The 27,799-nt window shown below is 50.3% G+C and overlaps 1 protein-coding gene across 1 annotated transcript; it reads right to left on the reverse strand.

The window, feature by feature from the left end:
• Positions 1 to 22,513: 22,513 nt before the first annotated feature.
• LOC123069978 (protein NSP-INTERACTING KINASE 3) lies at positions 22,514 to 26,878 on the reverse strand. The gene is made up of 4 exons (XM_044492978.1): positions 26,332 to 26,878; positions 25,362 to 25,622; positions 24,348 to 25,265; positions 22,514 to 23,232 (listed from the first exon to the last, which is right to left on the reverse strand). Exons 1-4 carry the CDS (start codon positions 26,771 to 26,773, stop codon positions 22,772 to 22,774), a joined length of 2,082 nt encoding a protein of 693 aa, XP_044348913.1. The 5' UTR covers positions 26,774 to 26,878; the 3' UTR covers positions 22,514 to 22,771.
• Between the last annotated feature and the right edge of the window lie 921 nt (positions 26,879 to 27,799).

A 27,799-nucleotide genomic window follows, 5' to 3' on the forward strand; every position in this document is an offset into this window, starting at 1 on the left:
TAGTCACCGTACTATCAAGAGGGGATCCGCTTTGGTAAGACTTGGGTGGAATCACACGTACACATCCTTATCACACCCATCGTCTTTCCTTCTGCATCTCTGGAGCTGCCGTTTTCCCCTTGCTATCCTCTGCTCTGCCCCAGCGGTAGTACCGCGACCACAGCGGTAGTACCTCCGAAGTTCCCCAGCGGTAGTACCGCTCTCCGAATGGTAGTACAGCTTGGGATTTTCGGCCGTAGTACCGCTGTGCGTCTGGGCTACTTCCGCGTTGATTCTCGAACGAAGTTTTTTGTGTCGGGTTTTGCGGCACTAAGGGAGGTAGTAGGAGCGGTAGTACCGCCCTAAGCAGTAGTACCGCTCTTCCCTAGCGGTAGTACCGCCCTGGGGTCAGGGCCCTGGCAGCACGGCAGTACCGCTGGGTTGAGCGGTAGTACCGCCCGGAGCGGTAGTACCGCCCTTCCCTAGCGGTAGTACCGCTCTGTGCGGGGCTGGTGAGTGGGATAACGGTTGGTTTGTTCTCCCCACTATATAAAGGGGTCTTCTTCCCCAAAGTTGACCTACCTCTTTCCCCCAAAGCTCCATTGTTGCTCCAAGCTCCATTTTCGCCCGATCTCTCTCCCTAGCCAATCAAACTTGTTGATTTGCTCGGGATTGGTTGAGAAGGCCCAGATCTACACTTCCACCAAGAGAAATTTGATTCCCCCCACTTATCCATAGAGGATCTTGTTACTCTTGGGTGTTGAGCACCCTAGACGGTTGAGGTCACCTCGAAGCCATACTCCATTGTGGTGAAGCTTCGTGGTGTTGTTGGGAGCCTCCAAGTGTTGTGGAGATAGCCCCAATCTTGTTTGTAAAGGTCCGGTTGCCGCCTTCAAGGGCTCCAATAGTGGAATCACGGCATCTCGCATTGTGTGACGGCGTGAGGACATTACGGTGGCCCTAGTGGCTTCTTGGGGAGCATTGTGCCTCCACACCGCTCTAACGGAGACGTACTTCCCCTTAAAAGGAAGGAACTTCGGTAACACATCCTCGTCTCCACCGGGTCCACTCTTGGTTATCTTGTCCCTTTACTTTTGCAAGCTTACTTAAGTTATATCCGTTGCTTGCTTGTGTTCTTATTGTCTTTGCATCATATAGGTTGTCCACGTAGTTGCACATCTAGACAACCTATTTCATTGCAATGTTTAAATTGTTAAAGAAAAGTCTAAAAATTGTTAGTTGCCTATTCACCCCCCCCCCTCTAGTCAACCATATCGATCCTTTCAACGTACTTGCTACACATTTCTTTTAGCCAAAGATGAGACGGGATGTTGAGCGTTTTATTGCTCGCTGCACTACATGTCAAAAAGCTAAGCCACGACTCAACCCTCATGGTTTATATATGCCTTTGCCTGTACCTAGTGTTCCTTGGGAGGATATATCTATGGACTTTGTTTTAGGTTTACCTCGAACAAAGAAGGGGAGGGATAGCATATTTGTTGTCATGGATAGATTCTCGAAAATGGCACACTTTATACCATGTCATAAAAGCGATGATGCTGTTAATGTTGCTGATTTGTTCTTTCGTGAAATTATTCGTTTGCATGGTGTGCCAAATATTATTGTTTCAGATCATGATACTAAATTTCTTAGCCACTTTTGGAGATGTTTATGGGCTAAGTTGGGGACTGAACTGCTTTTAAGTACTACTTGTCACCCCCAAACTGATGGACAAACTGAAGTAGTCAATAGAACATTGTCTACTATGCTTAGGGCTGTTTTGAAGAGTAATAAGAAATTTGGGAGGAATGCTTGCCTCATATTGAATTTGCTTATAATCGTTCATTGCATCCTACTACTAAGATGTGCCCTTTTGAAGCTGTGTATGGTTTCCTACCTCGTGCACCTATTGATTGTTGCCTCTTCCATCTTCGAAGAAGGTTAATTTTGATGCTAAACAACGTGCTGAATTGATTTTAAAAATGCATGAGTTAACTAAGGAAAACATTGAGCGTATGAATGCCAAATATAAACTTGCTGGAGATAAGGGTAGAAAATATGTTGTGTTTGCACCTGGAGATCTTGTTTGGTTACATTTGCGTAAGGATAGATTTCCTGATTTGCGCAAATCAAAGCTCATGCCACGTGCTGATGGTCCCTTTAAGGTGTTAGAGAAAATAAATGATAATGCATATAAACTTGAGCTGCCTGCAGATTTTGGAATTAGTCCCACTTTTAACATTGCAGATTTGAAGCCTTATTTGGGTGAGGAAGATGAGCTTTCGTCGAGGACGACTTCATTTCAAGAGGGGGAGGATGATGAGGACATCAATACCATTGTTACACCCACAGCCCCTGTTGCTATACATACTGGACCAATTACTAGAGCTCGCGCACGCCAACTAAATTATCAGGTACTTACGTTTCTTGGTAATGATTCTAATGTTCATGAGAATATGATGCTGCCTAAATTGGATATATTTGTTTTGCTTACAAATGAAGGGCCTAGCTTGGAGAAGGATGAACATTGGAGCAAGAACAAGCATGGAGATGATGGCATGCACAAGGGGAACAAGAACGGAGTTACAAGTGATGATTTCAGGTCTTTGAAGCCACCATAACGAGTGCATGAAGCCTTGGATGAAATATACAAGATGTCACTTCATAAATTTCGTCCAGAGGCTATTATAGGTGCTGCATCACCTTTTTATTGGGCCAGGCCCATGTAATTTCGAAATACATAAGTATAGGCTATTTTTAGAGTCCGTATGTGTGGGGAAACAAGAGATAGGGTTGATTTCGGACCCCTCCACCAAGGGCCACGAAATTCCCCCTCTCTTCCTCCATATATACAGCCCTTAGGGCACCGTTTAGACTTTGGGTTTTGTTTAGATTAAAGTTCGCCATAGCTGCAACTTCGTGTACTTCGTTTGTGTTCAACGACCAGACAAAGGCGTCACAGAACCCCACCTTGATCAATAAAGCTTTCATCTTATATTCGCAATATCTAGATTGCAATCTCAGTTTCTTGCTTGTTCTTCATTTGCTCGCAGGAAACAGACCCTTGTGGTCAGGTTGATCGTGCTCCGGCGTGGTCAATAACCTCTCGGAGTTGGTTTAGCGATTGCTAAGGCGCGACGTCCTCGTAAGTTCGTAGTCGGATCGTCAAAGTCGACTTCCACCAAAGCGAAATCCATCATCTCATCGAAAGACGGGACACCTTTGCCTCTATCAGTCAGCCTCAACATAAGCCACCACGCGGGGCGAGTCATGACGGATGTCACTAGGGAGAACCGCCTCGGCTCCGTAAACCATGAAGAAAGGTGTATAACCCGTAGACCTATTAGGAGTAGTATTAATGCTCCATATCACAGAGGGTAACTCCTCAACCCAACAACCCGGCATCCGTTGCAAGGGGACCAAAAGCCGGGGCTTGATGCCTTTCAAGATTTCCTGATTGGCTCTTTCAGCTTGACCATTGGACTGGGGATGAGCCACTGATGAAACATCAAGCCGAATATGCTCACGTTGACAAAACTCTTCCATGGCGCCTTTGGACAGATTAGTGCCATTATCAGTTATAATGTTGTGTGGAAAACCAAACGAAAAATCACCTTTTTCATGAATTGCACCGCCGTGGCTGCATCACACTTACTAACTGGCTCTGCCTCAACCCACTTTGTAAATTTGTCAACTGCCACCAAAAGGTGGGTCTTTTTATCTTTGGACCTTTTGAAAGGCCCGACCATGTCAAGCCCCCAGACTGCAAACGGCCAAGTAATTGGAATCATCCTCAACTCTTGATCCGGCACGTGAGCACGTCTCAAGAACTTCTAACAACCGTCACATTTACTGACCAGATCCTCTATATCAGCATGAGCCATCAGCCAATAAAACCCATGATGGAAAGCCTTGGCCACAAGAGATTTTGACCCGGCATGATGGCCACAATCTCCTTCATGAATCTCACGAAGAATTTCTTGACCTTCTTCAGGAGAGACGCAACGCTGAAACGCCCCAGTAACACTGCGATGATGCAGCTTGCCATTGGCAATTGTCATTGACTTGGACCATCGGGTTATCTGCCTAGCCAAGGTTTGGTCCTCAGGCAACTCGCCCTGGGTCATATAATCCAGATATGGCACTGTCCAATCTGGGATGACGTGAAGAGCCGCCACCAATTGTGCTTCTAGGTCAGGAACAGCCAAGTCTTCCTCTGTAGGTAACTTGACAGAAGGGTTATGCGGAATATCCAAGAAAGTATTAGGCGGCACCAGCTTACGCTGAGAGCCCAGCCGGCTTAAGGCATCAGCCGCCTCATTCTTTCTGCGGTCAATGTGCTCCACTTGGTAACCCTTGAAATGTCCAGCAATGGCATCAACTTCACGACAATAAGCCGCCATGAGAGGATCCTTGGAATCCCACTTGCCTGAGACTTGTTGAGCCACCAAATCTGAGTCGCCAAAGCACCTTACCCGGCTTAAATTCATCTCCTTAGCCATCCGGAGACCATGGAGCAAGGCCTCATACTCAGCTGCATTGTTAGTACAGGGAAACATCAACCGTAGCACATAACAAAAATTGTCACCTCGAGGGGAAGCTAAAACAACTCCAGCCCCCGAGCCCTCCAGTTGCCTGGACCCATCAAAGTGAATAGTCCAATATGTGTTGTCTGGCTTCTCTTCAGGCATCCGCAATTCTGTCCAATCGTTGATGAAGTCCACCAGTGCTTGAGACTTGATAGCAGTACATGGCACGTACTTTAAACCATGAGGCCCAAGTTCAATGGCCCACTTGGCGACTCGTCCTATGGCTTCTCTGCTTTGAATGATATCTCCTAAAGGATAAGAACTGACCATAGTGATGGGATGACCCTAGAAATACTACTTAAGCTTCCGGCTTGCCATGAACACCCCATAAGCGAGCTTCTGGCAATGTGGATACCTTTTCTTAGACTCAATAAGTACCTCACTGATATAATAAACCAGCCGTTGAACCGGATGTTCCTTGCCAGACTCCTTGCGCTCCACCATGATGGCCACACTTAAGGCCCGTGTGTTAGCAGCCGCATATAATAATAACGGCTCCTTATTGATGGGAGCAGCAAGGACCGGCGGCTCAGCTAGCTGTCTCTTCAAATCTTCAAAGGCAGCATTAGGAGCGTCACTCCAGACGAAGTCATCTGTCTTCTTCATCATTTGATACAGTGGTATGGCCTTCTCACCTAACCGGCTTAAAGCAGCAATACAACCTGCCAAACGCTGGACATCATTGATGCACGCCGGCTTAGCCAGAGAGGTGATTGCCTTGATCTTCTCCGGGTTAGCCTCAATGCCCCTGTTGGAAACCAGAAAACCCAAAATCTTGCGTGCTGGCACACCAAAAACGCACTTGGTCGGGTTAAGCATCATCTTGTAAACCCGGAGAATATCAAAGGTCTCCTTCAGGTCATCTATCAAGGTCTCCTTCTCTCTGGACTTCACCACAATGTCATCCACATAAGCATGAACATTACGTCCAATCTGATTGTGAAGACAATTCTGTACACACTTCTGATAAGTCGCCTGGGCACTCTTAAGCCCAAAAGGCATAGACACATAGCAGAAGGCTCCAAAAGGAGTGATGAAAGCCGTCTTCTCCTGGTCCTTAACTGCCATCTTGATCTGATGATAACCAGAATAAGCATCCAAAAACTCAAATGCTCACAACACGATGTAGCATCAATGATTTGATCAATATAAGGGAGAGCAAAGGGATCAGCCGGACAAGCTTTGTTTAAATCCGTGTAATCCACACACATACGCCAAGTGTCATTCTTCTTAAGCACCAGCACCGGGTTAGCCAACCACTCCGGATGAAAAACTTCAATAATGAACCCGGCCACCAAGAGCTGGGCCACTTCCTCACCAATGGCCTTACACCTCTCCTCATTGAACCGCCGAAGAAACTGCTTGATCAGCTTAAATTTTGGATCAATATTTAGAGTGTGCTCAGCGAGTTCTCTCGGTACACCCGACATGTCAGAAGGCTTCCATGCAAAGATGTCCCGCTTCTCACGGATGAACTCGATGAGCGTGCTTTCCTATTTAGGATCCAGATTGGCACTGATACTGAACTGCTTAGATGAGTCGCCTGGAACAAAATCAACAAGCTTAGTATCATTGGCCGATTTAAACTTCATTACCGACTCATGCTCTGTGGCTGGCTTTTTCAAAGACGTCATGTCTGCCGGGTCAACATTGTCCTTGTAGAACTTCAACTCTTCTGTCGCACAAACAGATTCAGCGTATGCGGCATCGCCTTCCTCACATTCCAAGGCTATCTTCCTACTCCCATGCACTGTGATGGTGCCTTTATGACCCGGTATCTTGAGCTGCAAATAAACATAACACGGCCGCACCATGAACTTCGCATAAGCCGTCCGTCCGAAGAGGGTGTGATACGGGCTCTTGATTTTGACCACCTCAAATGTTAACTTCTCAGCCCTGGAATCATGTTCATCTCCAAAGGCTACTTCCAGCTCAATCTTACCCACTGGGTATGCCGGCTTACCAGGAACTACTCCATGAAAAACATGTTGGAAGTCTTGAGATTTTTATCAGTCAAACTCATGCGGCAGAAAGTCTCATAATAGAGGATGTTGATGCTACTGCGTGAATCCATGAGTACTTTAGTGAACTTATATCCGCCAACCTGAGGGGCCACCACCAAGGCCAAGTGACCCGGGTTGTCAACCCGGGGAGGGTGATCTTCCCTACTCCACAGAATAGGCTGCTCAGACCATCTTAAATAACGAGGAACATCCGGCTCAACAGCGTTCACAACCCTTTTATAAAGCTTCTGATCCCGTTTGCACAAACTAGTAGTAAACACATGATATTGTCCACTATTCAGCTGCTTTGGATGACTCTGGTATCCACCCTGCTGCTGCTGCTGACCTCCCTGTCCAGATTGCTGGTTATAACCACCTTGATTACCCTGAGAATTTTGAAAATTGGAATTTGAACCGCCGCCCGGGCCATCAAAGCCGCCGCCACCTGAGCCGCCGCCTTGCCCATGATTACCGTCGAACATGTTGGAATTCTTGAAAGCCTTCATGATCGTACAGTCCTTCCATAGGTGAGTGGCCGGCTTCTGCTGGGTGCCATGCCTTGGACAGGGCTCATTCAGTAACTGCTCAAGCGTGGGGCTTGACCCGCCGGACCGAGGAGGTGGTATCCCCTTACGTTGCTGATTGTTTCCATGCGCATTAGTGTTAGCCATAAACTCCAAGCTACCGTCGGCCTTACGTTTATTATTACCTCCTTGATTTGTCGGGTTATGCTGAGGCCCCTTGGTGTTGCCGTTCTTCTTTCCCTTCCCTGTCTTCTCATCATCGGACTCGGGATCCTTGGTACTATCAGAGTCGGTGTATTTGACTAGAGCCGCCATCAGCTGTCCCATATCATTACAATCGCACTTGAGCCGCCCCAGCTTCATCTTTAGAGGCGCAAAGCGGCAATTTTTCTCCAACATTAAGACCGCAGAGCCGGCATCCATCTTATCAGATGAATGCATTATGGCCTTGACCCAGCGCACCCAATGGGTAGTGGACTCACCCTCCTCTTGCTTGCAATTAGTCAAATCCACAATTGACATAGGTTGTTTGCATGTATCCTTGAAGTTCTGAATGAAACGGGCCTTTAACTCTGCCCATGAACCGATGGAATTAGGCGGCATCCCCTTCAACCAAGTGCGGGCCATCCCGTCCAACATCATGGTGAAGTACTTGGCCATCGCAGCGTCACTGACCTCCAGCAGCTCCATAGCCATCTCATAGCTTTCAATCCATGCCCCAGGCTGTAAATCAGCCGTGTAGTTTGGCACCTTTCGAGGCCCCTTAAAATCCTTGGGCAAACGCTCGTTACGCAGAGCCGGCACCAGACAAGGGACCCCTCCGGTCCTAGCGGTCACGCCTGCCTCAATAGAAGTCATCAGGTGAACCGGAAAAGACTGGTAAGCTGCTCGCTGAGCCGCCTGCTGAGCCGCCCGCTCAGCTTCTTGACGTATTCTGTCTTGATCAACCAAGTTAAAAAATCCATCACGCGCTGGGTCATGCCCGCTCGGCTGGTTATGGCGCTGGGCGTTGCTTGAAATGGCCGCTGAATCTATGTGCCTGCTATAAGTCGGGCTCCGGCTTCGACGTGGGGTCGAATGAATCATGTCTCGGCTATACGAGTATGCCTCCTGTTGTGCCAAAGTCGTCTGAAGAAGCTCTCTGATCCTTCGAGTTTCAACCGCCGTCGAAGAGTCACCTTCCACCGGGAGAGTCGCCAATCGTGCTGCCGCATCGATCATATTCTTCAACGGGTTAAAATAATGACCCGGTGGTGTTGGTACATACTAGGGTGGAACATTATTCATCCGAGGAGGTTCCATCATACGTGGCTGAACCGGCATTCCGGCCCCGGGTGCTACGACCCGATCTATCTCCGGCGGGTTACTGGGCCCTGCACCGGGTGTATGAAATAGGTTTCGAGGATCGTAAACCGGAGGCAAACAAGATTGAGTCTTCTGGTACCTCCTCCTCATGACCTCATTGGATGCATTCTGATCCATCATGAGCCGGAAAGTCTGCGCTTGAATCCACTGAGCCTGAGCGTCCAGAGCCGCCCGCTCTGCGGTCATCCTGACATCTTCCGCTGCCAGGTCTTCCTTAGCCTGCACAATATCTTGTTTTAACTGTGCCACTTCTGCACCATGTTGAGCTTGATCCGCCGGGTTGACCGCGGCGGCTAACAAAGCGGTCATCTTATCCATGAGATCCATCAGCACCTGAGCCGGCGGGCGCACAGGGCCTCCTGTGCCGGCTGCCGCTGACCCGGAGGTTATTGTTGCCGTAGTCGTGGAGTTTTGAATGGGTTGCATTCCAGCCATGAAGATCCCAACTCTGCTCGGCGGCTCAAGGAGGTCTGGAATACTGCTGTCATCGAAATAGCCCCCAAGCCCGCCGTCTTGCAGTTGATACAATGAATCCGTCTCACCTGTGGACGACTCACCATCAGAATAGATGGCCGTCTCACTGCCAGATGCGGATCCTTTAGAGAGTCCTCCGTGGATGCATCCCACGAAGGCACGCTTCACGGCAGGCAGAGCCCAGGCGGGTCTTGCACGCTGAGCCGTCTCGACGAGGTCGGTGCAGATGTCCGGCTCAGGGCCTGGCTTGCCGATCTTGCCGATGAAGACGTGGATTCCACCAAAGGGGACCCGATACCTGTACTAAATTGAGCCGGCCTTGGGGCCCCAGCTTGCGTCGTTGATGTAGAGCTTGCCGTGATGACTCTTGGTCATCCAGCCCACAGCGTATCCCTTGAGCCCTTCGAAGCTGCCCTTCAAGAAGTCAAATCCACCATGCACTGGCCCCACGGTGGGCGCCAACTGTCGTGGAATTGTCACGTCAGATGTCCTAGTGAAAGGACTTAGTCGTGGAGCCATCGCAACTAGGAAACTTAAAGTGGTTAATCGGGACAAGGACACGGGGTTTATACTGGTTTGGCCCCTTACGGTGAAGGTAAAAGCCCACGATCCAGTTTTGAGTGGGATTGCTTATGTCTCGAGTACCAGGGAGCGAAATCGCTTGACCTATCTCTCGATCTGATGTTACTTGTCCTGAACCGCCGTCGGGTCGTCCCTTTATATACAGAGGTCGACGCCCAGCGGCTCATAGAGTCCCGGCCGGCTCATAAATAGTGTCCGGCTCGGTCTCTTATCTATTCTTGCCTTACAATACAAGTCATGTACCTATGGCGGATTATCTCTACGGGCCTTAAGTCGCCTCTGGGCTTTGGGCCCTTACTGAACTGCCATCCTCAAGCTTGGCTTTAGGCTTCAAGAGTACTCATAGGTATAACCCGGCCCCTCCTGGGCGGGTCATATCTAATAGTTATATCCCCAACAACATCCAAACACCCACTGGGGTGTTTTAGTCTTAGACCTGTATAGTTCTTCCACTTGAATCGACTTGGCTGAGTGGAGTGTTTTTTCGAACTAGTGGGGGAACGCGGAGTGCACCCACTGGGTGTAGTCCCCGAGATCGCGGTCGACTGCTGGTAGTCGACTAGGATATGAGAATCTCCTTTTTTTACTCATGCTGGGTAGACCATGCCGAGTGTAAAACCGAACCAGTGGGGGCACGCTAAGTGCACCCACTGGGTGTAGTCCCCGAGACTATTGTTGAATGTTTGATTCAGCGGTAGTCTTAGAACAACTTTCACTATAATTGACTTTTGTTTCTGTCGACTAACATATCTTATTTGCTGACTGCAGAGGTCTTGTGATCTTGGGACTCAACTTTCCGAACTGAATAAGAAGCAAATCAGCCTCAACCATGATCTGAAACTGGCCAAGAAGAACCTCAAGAATGCTCAGGATGAAGCAGCTATCATGGGAGGTAACCAATCATTGACTGTACACCTTGTGGCTCACTCTTCCTCATTTTTTTAGTCTCTTCGAATCGAGTGATTTCACTCGAACAGATGTGCGTAGTGAAAACCGTCAACTTCAAGCTCGTCTGAAGAATGTTATTTCTTTACAGAAAATGAAGCAGGCTCTGGAGAAGAAGGATCAGGATCTTGCTGCGGCCCAGAAGGAGGCACGAGAGAAAACAGCGCTTGCGGGCAAGAAGCTGGCTTCAGTCAGCAAGTTGGAAGAGGAGAACTCCAAGCTGAAGACCGCGGTCTCTGAAGCCAATCGGGAGGTCGAGCAACTAAATAAAGACAAGGACAGCTTGATCGGTGAAGTTGGAAGCCTCAAGGCCAAGAAGGGCGAACTAGAGTCTTATCTGGGGCAGCTTGCTGCGAAGCTGGTTTTGAAGCTTGAAGGTATTTTTGTTTGACTCACTTGTTTATGTCGACTGACATGTCTTGTCAAACTGTCGACTCACTATTTTTTCGACTGTGCAGAACTTTGTTAGGACTTTGAAACAGAAACCGGGCGAGTCAAAATGGGTCTCGACTCCATCAATTGTCTTGTCAAAGATGACGTTGCAATGAATGTGCTGCAGTTGGAGTCACGCATGGATAGCGTTGTTGATTATCTTGCCCGACTGAAGGCGGCAATGACTCGGGTTGATGCTGAACTCTGGCCCCAGGCGGAACTCTCACAGGACCTCGAGTCTCTGATGACTCGACTGAATCAAATACCTGACCGAGTGCAAGAATGGAAGAAATCATCTGCTGCACTGATGTCGCCCTGTCATTGGTCCGAGTGCACTGCAAGGATGTGAGAGAAGACAAGCTGGCGGAACTCAAGGTTGCGAACACCAAAAAGCACAGTTTCTAGTCCTTAATGGACACTTTCCTTGACGCCGCCACTCCTATTGTAGACAACATTGACCTCGACAGTTTCTGCGATCCAGCAAGTCCTTCTCCCGACGAGCGAACAAAACATTATGCCCCACCTTTATTTGCCTCGGAATGCTGAGCGATTATGTAACCCTTAAACTCTTTCAGGCTTGATATCTGAGTACTTCTGCCTGCCGCGGTCCCGAACTTTTGCGGGATTTATCCGAACTTGAATTTCTTTGAATATCATGGCTTTTGTTCTAGTTTTGATTCCTAGTGAACTTGATATTCTCACTTTTTATCGAGTGCAGTGTACATTGTACTTGTGACGGAGCTCAGATGTGGTGTTCAGTCGACACCTCGTCGTCCTTGCGGATCGAGATGGTACATTGTACTTGTGACGCAGCTCAGACATGGTGTTCAGTCGACACCTTGTCATCCTTGCGGATCAAGATGGTACATTGTACTTGTGACGCAGCTCAGACGTGGTGTTCAGTCGACACCTCGTCGTCCTTGCGGATCGGGATGGTACATTGTAGTTGCGACGCAGCTCAGACGCGGTGTTCAATCAACACCTCGTCGTCCTTGCGGATAGGGACAGAGTGCACGTTGTATTTCTGGCATAGCTCAAAGGATGTTTGTGACCTAGGCCAGCACGGGATCGCACCTAAGCCCCCGAGTGGGAGGATTGCTCTCCACTTGGAATGTTTTTAACTTAGGCGATTTCGGGGTCGCAGCTAAGCCCCCGAGTGGGAGGATTGCTCTCCACTCGGAATGTTTTTGAACTTATGTGAGTACGGGGTCGCAGCTAAGCCCCCAAGTGGGAGGATTGCTCTCCACTCGGAATGTTTTTTAACTTAGGCGAGTACGGGATCGCAGCTAAGCCCCCGAGTGGGAGGATTGCTCTCCACTTGGAATGTTTTTTAACTTAGGCGAGTACGGGGTCGCAGCTAAGCCCCCGAGTGGGAGGATTGCTCTCCACTCAGAATGTTTTTTAACCTAGGCGATTTCAGGGTCGCAGCTAAGCCCTCGAGTGGGAGGATTGCTCTCCACTCGGAATGTTTTTTAACTTAGGCGAGTATGGGGACGCAGCTAAGCCCCTGAGTGGGAGGATTGCTCTCCACTCGGAATGTTTTTTTTAACTTGCGCGATTTCGGGGTCGCAGCTAAGCCCCCGAGTGGGAGGATTGCTCTCCACTTGGAATGTTTTTTAACTTAGGCGATTTTAGGGTCGCAGCTAAGCCCCCGAGTGGGAGGATTGCTCTCCACTCGGAATGCTTTTTTAACTTAGGCGAGTACGGGGTCGCAGCTAAGCCCCCGAGTGGGAGGATTGCTCTCCACTCGGAATGTTTTTAACTTAGGCAATTTCGGGGTCGCAGCTAAGCCCCCGAGTGGGAGGATTTCTCTCCACTCGGAATGTTTTTAACTTAGGCGATTTTAGGGTCGTAGCTAAGCCCTCGAGTGGGAGGATTGCTCTCCACTCAGAATGTTTTTTAACTTAGGCGAATCAGGTTCGCGGCTAAGCCACCCACTGGGGTATTTGGACACAAGAGATTACGAGGAACCAGTCATTAAGATACTGTAAAAATCTTGTCTTTGGAAAACAAACTAAAGTACTTTTACTACAACTCATCGGGTTGAGTGTTTTTAGGTATAGAAAGGACGAAGCAGCTCTGCGTTCCATGTGCGTGGCTCGTCCATTTTCTTGGCTACGTTGTAAATGTGGTACGCTCCATTGTGAAGCACCTTGGTGATGATGAAGGGACCTTCCCAGGCCGGTGAGGTCGTTTCTGAACCACTCGGAGCACAAGGTCTCCTTCCTGAAATGCTCGATCTTTGACATTGTGAGCGTGGAATCGACGCAGATCTTGTTGATAGATGGTCGATCGAACCAAAGCCATCTCGTGCTCTTCCTCCAGGAGATCAACTGCATCTTCACGTGCTTCCTCTGCTTCAGCTTCTGAGAACAGTTCCACTCGGGGAGCATTGTGCAGCAAGTCACTCGGAAGCACAACCTCAGCGCCGTACACCAGGAAGAAAGGGTTCGATCAGTCGAGCGATTGGGCGTTGTTCTCAGGCCCCATAGGACTGACGACAATTCAGTAACCCAAGCTCCAGCAGCATGCTTGAGATCGCGCATCAGTCGAGGCTTTAACCCTTGAAGGACCAAATCATTCGCCCTTTCTGCCTGTCCATTCGACTGCGGGTGTGCGACGGACGCATAGTTGACCCGAGTGCCTTGGGATGCACAGAATGCCTTGAACTCATCAGAATCAAAGTTGGAGCCATTATCTGTGATAATGCTGTGAGGGACTCCATATCTAAATATCAACTCCTTGATGAAACTAACGGCAGTGCCTACTCCAAGGTTTTTGATGGGCTTGGCTTCGATCCATTTGGTGAACTTGTCGACTGCTACGAGTAAATGGGTGAAACCACTCACGCCGGTCTTGAAGGGCCCAGCCATATCCAATCCCCAGACTGCAAACGACCAGACGAGTGGAATAGTCTTCAGGGCAGATGCAGGCTTGTGGGACATGTTAGAGTAGAACTGGCAACTTGCACACTTGTCAACTATATCTTTCACCATCTCATTTTCTCGAGGCCAATAGAATCCCGCTCGGTATGCTTTGGCCACGATGGTCCGAGAGGACGCATGGTGACCACAGGTCCCCGAGTGGATATCGTTTACGATCATTCGGCCTTCTTCCGGGGTGATGCAGCGTTGAGCCACTCCTGTGACACTTCCTCTGTAAAGCTGCCCTTTCATCACGGTGAAAGCTTTGGATCAACGGACTATCTGGCGAGCCTCATCTTCATCCTCTGGGAGCTCCTTTCTGAGAATGTACGCGATGTACGGCACTGTCCAATCGGGCGTGATCACCAAGACTTCCATGATCAGGTCGACCACGGCTGGAACCTCTATCTCAGTCGAGTCGGTTGAACTTATCGGTTGTGGGGGCTCTTCCTTGAAGGGATCTTCTTGTACTAACAGGGTATGGAGATGTTCCAAGAACACATTGCTGGGGATAGGCTTCCGAGTGGAACCTATCTTCGCCAGATCATCAGCAGCTTGATTCTTGATTAGTGGTATGTGGTGGAGCTCTAACCCCTCAAACTTCTTCTCTAGCTTTCTTACTGCATTGCAATAACCTGTCATTGCGGGACTCCTGATGTCCCATTCCTTCATTACTTGGTTAACCACTAAGTCTGAGTCGCCATAAACCATCAAGCACCGAACGCCGAGTGAAATGGCCATACGCAACTCATACAATAGTGCCTCATACTCAGCTTCATTGTTCGAAGAATCAAAGTGAATCTGGAGGACATAACTGAGCTTGTATCCTCGTGGGAACACTAAGATCACTCCTGCACCAGAGCCATTTAACATCTTAGATCCATCAAAGAACATGGTCTAATGTTCCGACTAACTTTGAGTTGGCCGTTGTTGTTCTGTCCACTCTGCAAGGAAATCTGCAATTGCTTGAGACTTGATGGCCTTCTTTGCCTCGAATTTGATATCTAAGGGAAGGAGGTCAATCGCCCACTTTGCCACTCGACCAGTTGCATCTCTGTTATTCAGAATCTCTGACAATGGAGCATCGCTGATGACTGAAATTGAGTGATCAGAGAAATAGTGTGCAACCTTCTTCGAGGTTAGGTAAATCCCATAAACAAGCTTATGATAGTGAGGATATCTCTGCTTAGATGGGGTTAAGACTTCTGAAATGTAGTACACCAGACGCTGAACTTTGAAGGCATTGCCTTCTTCTTCCCGCTCGACTATGAGCACTGTGCTGACAACTTGTCCCGTGTGCTGTGATGTAAAGCAGTAGAGGTTCCTTGCTAACCGGAGCAGCAAGCACCGGCTGGGTGGAAAACAGGGCTTTGAGCTCCTCAAACACTGCTTTAGCTTCGTCATTCCACTCGAACTTGTCTGATTTCTTCATTAGTCGGTAAAGAGGCAGTGCCTTTTCACCGAGGTGTGAGATGAATCGGCTCAATGCAGCCAAACAACCAGTAAGCTTCTGAACATCATGCACACGCACTGGGTGTTTCATTCGGAGGATTGCGCCAATCTTCTCTGGATTTGCGTCGATCCCTTGTTCGGAAATGAGAAAACTGAGTAACTTTCCGCCTGGGACTCCGAATGTGCATTTTGATGGATTGAGCTTGATATAATACCTCCTTAGGTTGGCAAAGGTTTCAGCAAGGTCAACCATCAGTTCGGAACCTTTGCGTGACTTAACCACTATGTCATCCATGTATGCTTCCACATTCTGACTGATTTGAGTGAGCAGGCACTTCTGAATCATGCGCATGAATGTGGCACCGGCATTCTTGAGGCCAAAGGGCATAGTAAGATAGCAAAAACACCCAAACATGGTGATGAAAGTCGTCTTTATCTCATCGGGTCCATACAGTCGGATATGATGGTACCCGGAATAAGCGTCCAGAAAGGACAGTCGCTCACATCCCGCAATTGAGTTGACTATCTTGTCGATGCGGGGCAGAGGAAAATGATCTTTCGGGCAGGCCCGATTGATGTGCTTGAAGTCAATACACATTTGGAGTAATTTGTCTTTCTTGGGAACCATAACAACATTGGCGAGCCACTCAGAGTGGTATATCTTGCGAATGAACTCAGCAGCCAGGAGCCGAGCCACCTCCTCGCCAATGGCCTTTATCTTCTCCGTGGCGGACCGACGGAGATGTTCCTTAACAGGTTTTACTTTTGGGTCAACTCGCAAACGGTGCTCAGCCAGCTCCCTGGGTAAACCTGGCATGTCAGATGGCTTCCATGCAAACATGTCCCAGTTCTCACGGAGGAACTGGATGAGCGCTTCTTCCTATTTGCTGTGAGTGTTGTTGAGATGTGGGTCGGAGCAGCACTGGGGTCAGTCGGGTGAACATGGACTGGTTCGGTCTCGCCGGCTGACTGAAATGCGGACTCCGAGGCAGGCCTCTTTGCACGCAGCAAATCACTCGGATCTGCAGTTTTCTGGTACTCTTGAAACTCTACTGCTGCCATCTGCTCATCTGCTATCTTTGCACCGTCCTGAAGACAGTCTTCTGCTCTTTGACGGTTACCGAAAACCGTTATCACGCCTCTGGGGTGAGTCATCTTCATCTTGAGATATACATAACATGGTCGATCCATAAAGCTAGCATAGGCAGGTCTGCCCAGAATGGCATGATAGGCACTCTAGAAATCCACAACCTCAAACGTCAACTTCTCCTTGCGGAAATTCTTTTCATCGCCGAAAACCACGTCAAGAGTTATCTGACCGAGTGATTCAGCTTTCTTTCCTGCGATGATTCCATGGAACCTCATGTTCCTCTCGCTGAGTTTGGACATCGGAATGCCCATTCCTTTGAGGGCCTCAGCATACAGAATATTCAGACCACTGCCACCATCCATCAGAACTTTGGTCAGTCGGGTGCCTCCCACGACTGGGTCGACCACCAGTACTTGCCGCCCAGGGGTAGATACGCGTGTCGGGTGGTTGGACTGGTCGAATGTACTGGGGTTTTTTGACCACTTCAAATACCTTGGTGTTGCCGGAGCAACCATGTTTACCTCCCTGTTAATGACCTTCAGTCGACTTTTGCTCTCAATATCGGCAAAAATCACAAAGGTGGCATTGACATTGGGGTAACCACCATCATCATCCTTATCTTCTTCCTTCTCAGACTCTTTGTCCTTATCACCGGTTTTACTCTCTCGGAAGTTCTGCCTTCTCAGACTCTTTGTCCTTATCACCGGTTTTACTCTCTCGGAAGTTCTGGATTAGGAGTCGACATTGTCGAGTGGTATGCTTGGGGAGAATCAGGTTCCCCTCCTCATCTTTCTTGGTGTGAATATGACACGACAAATCCATCACATCATTTCCTTCCTGGTCCTTCACTTTCTTAGGGATCCAAGGCCATTTGGGTTTCCCTTTGAACTTTCCCTGATTCAACACTGCTGCCTCGGTAGGACCTGCTGCCTCAGCCTTTCGCTTCTGTTTCTGACTGGAATTTCCTCCTCCGTTGTCTTGGGCGATTATTTTATGCTTGCCACTCCTGAGTCGGTCTTCCTGTTCGCCGTTAGCGTACTTGGTGGCCATCTCCATCATCTGAGTCAAGGACATATCTCCAGTCCGACCGAACTTAAGATTGAGCTCTCTGTAGCGAACGCTTTCCTTGAAGGCACAGACTGCTTGGTGATCTGACACATTCTCTACTGTGTGGTGCAGAGTGATCCATCTATGGATATAGTCTCTTAGGGTTTCATTCGGTTTCTGCACGCAATGCTCCAGCTCCGGTAGACCAGCAGGTCTCTTGCAAGTGCCCTCAAACGTTCTGGCGAACACTCGGGCTAACTCGTCCCAACTCAAAATGCTCCCAGGGGCCAACTGATTCAGCCAAGCTCTGGCAGAACCTTCAAGCATGAGAGGGAGGTGCTTCATGGCCACCTCATCGCTGCCGCCACCAATGTGCACAGCCACTCGGTAGTCCTCAAGCCAAGTATCGGGCTTCGACTCTCCCGTGAACTTACGGACGCCAGTCGCCAGTCTGAAGTTATGAGGAATCTCAGCGGCTCTGACGGCTCTTCCGAAACACTCTGGGCCAGAAACATGGACTCTGCCTCCACTGGGTCTGTCCTGATCTAGCCCTTCTCTGTATGCTCTGTTCCAGTAGACCAAACCCTGCACAAGGACAGACCTTGTGTCGAAGCCGGGCTCTCTGGGGTCGAATGGAACTCTGCGGTCATTCCCATACGGACGCCTATCATCATATCGCCGGGGCGCGTCTGAGCTGTCCCTCGGAAGGGGCGAAGGCGCTCGACGGTGGTTGTCGCGGGCATACTCACGATCATATTCTCCATGAACTCTTCCCAGGTGCCGATCCTGGCGGTGATCATGATCTCCACGCCGCAAAGGCGACCTAGGACTGTGTGCCGACTGAACGGTGTATGCTCTTACTGATCTGCTGTGGATTCTGTTCCGCGACTGGGACACAGTGGAGTTCTGGTCTCCTGCTGCTCGGAGCAGCGTTTTGATCTGTTCCAAGCCTCTTCCAGCCTTCGAACGGGACAACTGAATGGACTCAACAATATGCGCAACGGATGCAAGATTCTGAATCGGTGTGCGGAATACCTGAGTTTCCGGTGGAAACAATTGCCGTGGACGTCGACTGGACTCGGGGATCAGTCGACGAGCACGCTCGTCGAGAGAATGTTGGAGATTCTCCAGACGAGTGCGCTCAGCCAGAGTGGCCAGACGCACTGCCTCCAAGGCCCGGGTCTCGGCGGTTTCCCCTATGATGGGGGTCTGGAGAGCCTCCATGTTGCGGTGATGCAGCTCCGCCCTCTACAGCGAGCTGAGAGGTTGGGGCTGATATTCTTCATGGTCGAGTGACGGGCCATCACTTCTCCGCCGTCACCGCTGCGACGATAACCAGGCGGACCGCAATGGGAGTTGACCATGAGGACCTCCACCGCGGGGTCACAACTCCCGCTCTCGGAAAAGGTATCTGCAAAATCAGTCGATGGGTCGACCGATCCAAAGGGAAATACGTTGGGCTCAATCGCCGCAACTTGAGGGGTGAACGCCTGACGAGCCACCGCGTGTCTCACCCACCGCCGGAGCCGCGGACGCCCAGGCCGCTTGCGGCGGCGTCTAGCAGAGTGAGATGACGATGCGATGACTGACTGGTACGGGGAAGACGGCTGCCGAAGAAGGACGCCGCAGGAACTCGCGGGGAAGTGCGACGAGCCATGAGCCGGGAGGGCCTCGACATCGAGGGGGGCCTCCTGGAGCCAGGCAGAGTCGTTGGTGATGAAAGTGAGCGCGTCGAGTCGGAACTCGCGGCCCATGACTAAACCGCCACCGGAAACCATGCTGATGAAGATCGAAGAAAATGCAACCTCACCAGAAGTCGCTATGACGCTTTGCCCCATGGTGGGAGCCAACTGTCATGGTTCTAAGTCTGACAGTAAGTATAGGGGGTATGAATGAGGAGGCAAGGGCCTAGCTGCCGTGAGATTGTACGCAAGTGTTTACAAGTTCATGCCCCTCTCGGAAGAGGTAAAATCCCTACGTCTCGGTGCCCGGAGGCGGTCGACTGGATTATGAGAGTGTGTGTTACAAGGGGTGCGAACCCTTGTGCCAGAGGAGGGGGTGGCTTATATAGAGTGCGCCAGGACCCCAGCCATCCCCCGTTACAAGGAGTTCAATGTTCGTAAAGACGGGGCGTTACTGATAACTCCAGCCATAAGTGCTATTAATGATCTTAAAGACTACGGAGTGAATGCCTGACCGTTGCAGTTCTGAGTGACTTCTAGTCTTCAGTATGTCGAGTGGTTTCTTGTATGGTCGAGTGACATCAGGAAGGAGGGGTACCCGAGTGATATGATTGGTCGAGTGGATTACACTCGACGCCTTCACTGGGTACTCCTTGTTGTCTCTTGGGCTTCTTTGCTTCTAGGGTAGTGATCTTGGGTAGGGCGTATAGGTCAGGTGTATGACCCTACCCCAGGTCTATATCATCGTCACCCACTGTTGTAAGAAATGATGCATTTATAAATTACGTCAGCGGGGTGAGATGGGAAAACACCCTCAATCGTAAACTTGTTGCGAGTTCGCCAGAGGGCCCACAACATAGCAGCCGCACATGTCCACATGATACGGCGGTAGCAGCCCTGGACCGAGGACAAAGATGACACTAGCTCAGAGCGGGAGCGTGGATCCCAATCCACGCCCGCGGCCTCCCGGACCGCGCTTCATGTGAAGCGAGCTAGATGACACTGGAAGAACGCGTGATCCGCGTCTCCGGGGACACCACACAGTGCGCAGGGCCCTGTGGCCGGCCCATTGCGTTTAGCTGCATTTATGGAGGTAGGGAGGCGATCATAGCATAATTGCCAGAGAAAGACCTTGATTTTAAACGGGATTCGAGCCTTCCAGAGCCCTGTGGCAGCCTGGAAGGCCGGACCGCGCGCCAGCTCTCGATAAAGAGAGCTGACCGATAATTTTCCAGAACCTGTGAGCCTCTAAGACACCGAATCCGCATCGGATGACAGATGCACTCCGGCGATAAGAGCTCGCAAGCGGTGCCAACTAACCACCTCAGGCCCTGAGAGCTCCCTTCTGAAGAAAATAGAAGGTGGGGAAGAGCTGAAGGCCGTGGCAACCAATTGGTTGGGATCAACAGCGATGGAATAAAGATTGTGAAACTCCAACCAAAGGGGTTGTTGGCTGATCCAGAGATCGAGCCAGAATCACGTGGAGCGACCGTTATTAACCGTGAATTTCGCCCCTCTGGCAAAGTACGGTTTTAGGGATTGGATGGAATTCCAGAAAGGAGACCCATGGCCTGCTGCCTCAAGAAAGTTCCCACCAGGGAAGTATTTGGCACGCAGGAGGTCCATCCAGAGGCCAGTCTCGCCCTAAGACAGCTTCCAAATCCATTAGCACATGAGTGCAATGTTCATCAACTTCGAGTTGATGATCCCAAGGCCCCCCCGGGCTTTGGGCCGGCAGACTGCCTGCCACTTTACCATATGGTACTTACGTTTCGTCCCCGCCCCTTCCAAAAAGAAACGAGCCTAGGAGTGTCCATTTTGGTGTGAACTCTGTTTGCCAGCAGGAACAAACCCATGACAAACATAGGCAGGGACGAAAGGCTGGAGTTGGTTAAGATAAGTCTTGCCCCTGAAGACATGAATCTCCCTCTCCACGGGCAGACTCTACCCGCCACCTTAGTGCAGAGAGGTTCCCAATCTGAGACCAAGCACTTTTTCTCAGCAATCGGGAGGCCAAGGTAAGTAAACGGTAGCTTCCCAAGCTTGCAATTTAGCAAGTTAGCTCCACGTGAACTTTCGGCCGCGTCCATCCCTATGGACACTACTTCACACTTGTGGAAGTTAATTTTGAGCCCAGACATAATCTCAAAGCACAAGAGAATTGCCTTAACCGTTGCGATGATGTGCAAGTCTGGCTCGAAAAGAAGGAGCGTGTCATCTGCATACTGCGGGTGCGACACGCCCCCCGGGATCAAGTTGCCAACCACTCCCCTGATGTGGCCTGCTGCACGGGCTTGATCTAACATGGCGCCCAAGGCATTAGCCACAAAGTTGAAAAGCAACGGTGAAGCCGGGGCCCCTTGAGGCAGCCCACGTTTGTTGCGGAAGAAGTTCCCTACTTCTTCATTCACCGCAATTGCTGTTTGGCCCCACGAGACCAATTGCATCATGCGGTGAACCCACACCGATGAGAAGCCCCTGTCCAGGAGGACTTGTCGGAGAAAATCCCAGTTTACTCGGTCATACGCCTTCTCGAAATCTAGTTTTAGAAGAATGGCTGGCTGACGAGAGCGTTTAAGAGAGTGAACAATCTCCTGGAGGGCGAGCGGCCCCTCCAAAATACTGCGGCCCCTGATGAATGCCGACTGACTCCTACTAATGATACGTTGAGCCACCGGAGAGAGACGCGTGGAACAAGCCTTAGCACAGATTTTGAACGGAACGTTAATGAGAGCTATCGGTCTAAATTGCCTAATACAGTCCGCATCCTGGACTTTGGGTATCAGTGAAAGAACCCCGAAGTTAAGGCGTGAGATATCTACGCAGCCCTGCATGAACCCGTTACATACGTCGAAAATAGGCCCCTTAAGCACAGGCCAGAAACGCTTAAACATCGCCACCGGCCAACCATCAGGGTCCGAGGCAGTGTCTGATTTCATCCCCAGGGCCGCCACATCAATCTCCTGAGGAAGGAAAGCCAGCCCCAGGCTCTCGTTTTCCTCGTCCAAGACCCGCAACGCGGGATTCCAGACGGACGTATGCCTGCAGCCGAGCGCGCGACTCTTCCCTGGAGCCCATCAGCTGGATGTAGAATTCGTAGATGTGGCGGACACGTGTGCCTTTTATTCTGCCTGTGGAGATTGCATCAGCCTCTGTGATCACGAGGCAGGGTTCTGTACTGGACAAAACATAAGCAACCAACAAGACAAGACAGCAATCTATAGCTCACATGCTCTCAAGGAGTCTTGGCTCTTCCTCCTTGGTTAGAGGCAATCACAGCCTCAGAAGATCGATCCAAACTGGTACACGTGAACACAGGATTGATTGTACACTTGGGAGTCACAAGAGCTATGCACTGTCTGAAGAAAACAAGGGCCGAGCAAAAGGAGTTGCAACAAATGGCTGCATTCATGCAACAGAGAATATCGCATCCGATGCATCTACCAATGCAGCCTTTACTCAACAACAGTAACAGTACAACATTAGCATAATACAAGATCTCAGCATTGATCCTAAGTATCTCATTGCTACCTCATTTCAAAAGAAAAATAAATTAATCAGTACCTCATTTGCTTCTAAGATCAGCGATTAGTGACCCTAGATAATCACTCCTAGATTCCAGCCAAGGCAGCACGGCCAGGCGAGACTGCCAATAAAAAGTTATCACATTGTATGCCCATACATCACAAGGTGTCCAATTCTTGAAGCAGCTCTTCCATGTTGGGTCTTTGCTCAGGGTTTTCACTGGTGCAGACCAATGCAATCTTTGCCAGTTTAGCCGCTTCGGTTGCCGAGTAACATCCTTTCATGTTACCATCGATGAGGTCATGGACGTTTCCTGACTCGAAGGGCAGCTGCATCGTTTTACTTTTACCCGTGAGTATCTGAAACACAATTACCCCGAAAGCGTAAACATCGCTCTTCTCTGAGAACCGGCCGACAGTGGTGTACTCAGGGGCAAGGTACCCCATGGCGGCGCTCGCCTTGAGGGTCGAGAAGACCAGGTCATCCACGAGGAGCTTGTGCAGGCCGGAACCAGAAATCAGGGGCTTGTAGGTGTAATCCACCAGAACTTTGTCCGCCGATATGTTTTGGTGAACCAGAGGGGGCTTGTTTGCTCTAGTACTGTGCAGATATCCAATTCCTGTAAAGTAAACATCGATAAGTAACCTTGCTTTTGCAAAAGCTAGAACCATTTGAGTAACAACTGCAAATTACAAGTATCAAAAGTTACTCATCAGTTTGGAGACACAGCCGGCACAACTACTAAACCTGCCCCCACTTACTAGTATATCGAACCTCTTTGGAAGCTGGTTGGGTGGGGTTACTCCAAAATTCAGGTCGCATATCGAGTGTGAGTTTGTGCTTTACTTTGGGCATTTGTTAAATTTCCGTAATGAGTGTGTTTTAAGAAAAATGCAAAGATACCAAAAAAAATTGGAAGACAATTTCCTCCTTTCCGAAAAAAAATGAAAAAGAAAACTTTCAGAGCTACATGATAAACTTGTATGTGGTCCTTACTTCACCATGTGGAAGCATGGGAGTTTATTGCATTTGGATGCAACCCATGAAAGGCGGTACTCACTCCGTTCTTAAATATAAGTCTTTTTAGAAATTCAAGTATGAACTACATACGGAGTAAAATAAGTGAATCTACACTCTAAACTACGTCTATATACATCCATATGTAGTTTATATTGAAATCTCTAAAAAGAATTATATTTAGGAACGGAGGGAGTAGCACGGGTTAGATTCAACCGGTTTGGATGATGGCATATGTTTCTGATTTATAGTGATCTAGGAGGTCTTATATTTCTTTACCTGATCTAAAATATGCTATATTTCTTTACAGAGGGAGTACTTAGGATGATTTGAGTGTTCTGGATGATGGTACTTGTGTCCTACTCCAATATGGCTATGTGCGTCACCATGATGATGGAGAGGCATGGGTTTTCCTCCTTTCTAAAGAAAAGCAAGCAGAGCTATTTGAGTACCTACAGCTACACAGTTCCGAATGTGACTACCGGAGTGTAGCACCTATCACATGTTTCCCGAAAACATGTGAACAACCAGGACAGTCCTAGTATTGATGAACTGAGAAACTGATTGGACATGTATGCATTCTGCCAAATGATGCATGCCAGCCTTGTGCTTCTCACAGGCAGGGTTTTTTGACAGTACAGTACGAATGCAGAAATATTTGGTCGTTAGCACGCTAGCCCTAGCACTCTAGCTGTGTTTGATTAACTGATACCATACCTTTAGCAATGCCCTTGATGATGGACACCCTCGTGGACCACTCAAGGACGCGCCCGCCATGGCCGAGGGCACCGCCGCCGCCGTCTTCTCCTGCAACGTCCAAGAAGTGCGACAGGCTCCCGTTGGGCACGAAGTCGTGCACCAGGAAGCACTCTCCCCTGGCCCTGGAGCAGCAGAACCCCCTCAGCCCCACGATGTTGTCGTGCCGGAGCTCGGCGAGCAGTTTGAGGCCCTTGAGGAACTCCGCCTCCTCCTGCTTGCAGCAGGTCTTGCCCAGCCGGGTGACCACGACGGGCGCGCCGTCGCGCAGCGTGCCCCTGTACGTGGCCGCGAAGCTGCTTCCGGCGCCACCCTTGGACTTGGAGTTTTTCTTTCCCAGCAGATTCAGCTCCGAGAAGTACTGCGTCGCCGACTCCAGCTCCTCCATGTTGAACCGGAGGCTCGGGGACACCTCCTGCGAGAACCCGACGCCGCTCCGCCCGTCGGCCAGCGGGTCCCAGCCGTTGGAGTACTCGAGACTCACCAGCGTTGACGACGCGCTCTTGCGGAACGATTCCTTGTTCGCCTCGCCCTCGGTGCTGCACCGGCCGCCCACGGTGGTCATCGGAGGTGCGCCTGCGGCCGTCCTCTGCTTGCGCCACCTGTGCCACGAGAAGACCAAGAGACCGGCCGCCAGAAGGATCACCGCGACAACGACGACGGCCGCGAGCGCCTTGGTGGAAGGGGGGCAGTGGGTGCCGCTGCAATGCCCGCGGGCCCCGTCCGGCGTGATCTGCGGCGCGATGCCAGCGCTGAACGGCTGGGGCCTGTCGGGGTCGATGAGGTCCGCCGGAGTGCACGGCCGGAGATCGGGGAGCCCGGTGCCGCACAGATCAGTGTTGTTCCCATACTGGAATCCACCCTCCAGCTTGGCCAGTTCTGGGGAGCAACCAAATCAAACGACTCCTTATTACTGACTGAGACTGAGCGGGGCAGGCATTAATTGCTCAAAGAATGGACTCGTAGATTACTTACCTGAGGGCACGCTGCCGGTGAGCGAGTTGTTCCTAACATCGAGAGCGGTGATCTGAGGGAGCCTGGCCAGCCTCACCGGGATGGAGCCGAATAGGTGGTTGAAGCTCAAGTCCAGCCGCCTCAGCTCCGGCAGGTTGCCGAGGCTGGCAGGGATGGCGCCGTTCAGGTGGTTGGACTGCAGAGCCAACACGGTGAGCCTGTTCAGTAGCCCCAGCTGCGTGGGGATGCTCCCGGTCAGCTGATTGTAGCACAGCTGCAACACTTTTTTTTTGACACATCAACATTGACAGCAGTGTTAGGCCCTCCACTATGTAAGCCAAAAATGGTGCCAAATTCACCTTTACTTCATTTGGCACCGGTGCTCTTCATTGCCCAAGCGCTGCCATAAAAAAATTTCTGGGAACCGGAGCATCTACTTGCTCCGATGCCAGAACCAACAAAACAATAAACTAAGCCTGATGCTAAGGGAAGAAGCGGCAGTGAGCCGACGCTGCTAGTGGGGCAACTGTTGCTGATATACACTTGTTTATATGTGTGGGTCTGACCCTCAATCGATGCCCAATTCTTTCAGTGTGCGGGCGGTGCTAAATATATTTCATCTGGCATCATCATCCATCATCTGCGTGGCATACTTTTCAGAGTTGTGGCATCGAACACATTGTGGAAGGCCTTAGATGCCAAACAAACCAAGAAGTGTAGTAAATCAATCGATGAACAAATCATATAGCAGTACTAGATATCAGCCAAGAAGCGTCAATCCAATCCAAGAACTCGTTTTAGGATCATGGGACGCTAGGCAGAGGAGAGTGGACTGGAATACAACGGAACGAATCGAATCAATCCAAGCAATGGAGCAATGCTATACCCGTGGCAGTGGCAGTGGCAGTGGCAGAGTCCACGGCGCCACATGCAACTAGGCAAGCAAGAATCGAAAAGAAAAGGGAAGAAGCGGAGCTCTGACTTGGCTCACCTTGCAGTGAGGCCATGGCGCCGATCTCGGCCGGGATGGGGCCGGAGAAGTTGTTGACGTTGAGATAGACATCGGTGAGCCATGTGAGCCTGGCGAGCTCCCGGGGCACGCCGCCGCGGAGCGCGTTGTAGTGGAGGTACAGGCCGGTGAGCGCGCGGAGGCCGGCGACGGCCGGGGAGAGCGTCCCGGGCAGGCCCTTCCCTTGCAGCGAGACGTTGGCGACGGCGCCGCTGCCGTCGCACACGACGCCCTCGAACCCGCCCCGGGCGCAAGGGTCCCGCCCGGGCGCCCACGAAGGTAGCAGGCGCCCCGTCGGGTCCAGCGCCGCCTTGAGCTCCAGCAGCGCCCGCACCTCTCCGTCGTCCGCCGCGGAGGCCAGGCCCAACACAGAGCGACACACGACTGCCAATGCCGCGAGGGCTACGAGGCGGGCGGAGGCCATTGCCGGCCGCGCAGGTGCTCTCGCGGAGACCCTCCCTCCCTCTTCTTGATGCGCGAGGGGAGGGGAGGGGAGGGTGGAGGAGACAAGAGCGTGCAGGGGTGAGGGGTCCGAGGAGATGAGTGAACAAGTAAAATAACCCCGAGAGGGTTGGTCAGATGCACCGAGCTGGGTTGTGTGTGTGTGAGGATGAATCGTGGGCCTCGCATGTCAGCTCACGTAGCTGGGCACTGGAACCTGAAGTGGATTGGCTGCGCACACCCAGGCCAGTTAACCATTAAGTTGCACGAACCGACCATTTTGCGTCCTAGTCCAGTCCGTGGAGGAGCAGTCGCAAGGTGTTTGCACATAAACACGTCGCCCGTGTATGTCTTGTTTGTAATTTTACTTCTTGGCTGGTGCTCCTATGTGCAAAGGCTAGTGTTCTGCTGTCTTTTCAGTATTGTCAGGTAGGTATATACATGGTTTGTACTATGATCCTTATGATATAAATGAGACATGTATTACCATGAAAAAAAAATACTAGTGTTGTAGGGTGTTTGCAAACGAACACATAATAAGAAATACTTTCCGGTAGCGAGGAACCTATGAATGACATTATAGCTTTTCTTATAGACGATGTAACAATTATTTCTAATTAATAAAATCAAATTTTTATTAAAAAAGACGGTCTCATAATATAAGAGCGTTTTGGATACTACACTAATGTCGAAAACACTCTTACATTATGAGATGGAGGGGGTAGTTGGTTGTCCAAGTTGATTTAAGTGTCTAATCTGGAAATCAAATCAGGTGTTTGGATACACAACCTATGCAGGTTAACATTCTAAACTTTCTAACAAGGCATTTTCTTCTATGCAGGTTATTTACTGTTGTACGCATTGGCTTCGTACATGGTCCACGCTACAGCGAACGGAGTATCAATCCATGTTCAAGGCGGTGTGTATGTGGTTGAAGCGGGTGGCTAGGGAGGTTTTTACCTAACATGTGTGGCAACATAATTTTCGGATCGGTCCACCTCCGTCGACA

Source organism: Triticum aestivum, chromosome 3B, assembly GCF_018294505.1.
Source record: "Triticum aestivum cultivar Chinese Spring chromosome 3B, IWGSC CS RefSeq v2.1, whole genome shotgun sequence".
Classification (NCBI taxonomy): domain Eukaryota; kingdom Viridiplantae; phylum Streptophyta; class Magnoliopsida; order Poales; family Poaceae; genus Triticum; species Triticum aestivum.

What these genes read in the sequence shown, in the direction of transcription:
- LOC123069978 (XM_044492978.1), bottom strand. Translation starts at nt 26,773, where the DNA reads ATGGCCTCCGCCCGCCTCGTAGCCCTCGCGGCATTGGCAGTCGTGTGT. An exon ending in CGCCATGGCCTCACTGCAAG is followed by an intron (nt 25,623 to 26,331) that starts GTGAGCCAAGTC and finishes TCAAAAAAAAAG; the next exon opens with TGTTGCAGCTGTGCTACAAT. An exon ending in CACCGGCAGCGTGCCCTCAG is followed by an intron (nt 25,266 to 25,361) that starts GTAAGTAATCTA and finishes GTTGCTCCCCAG; the next exon opens with AACTGGCCAAGCTGGAGGGT.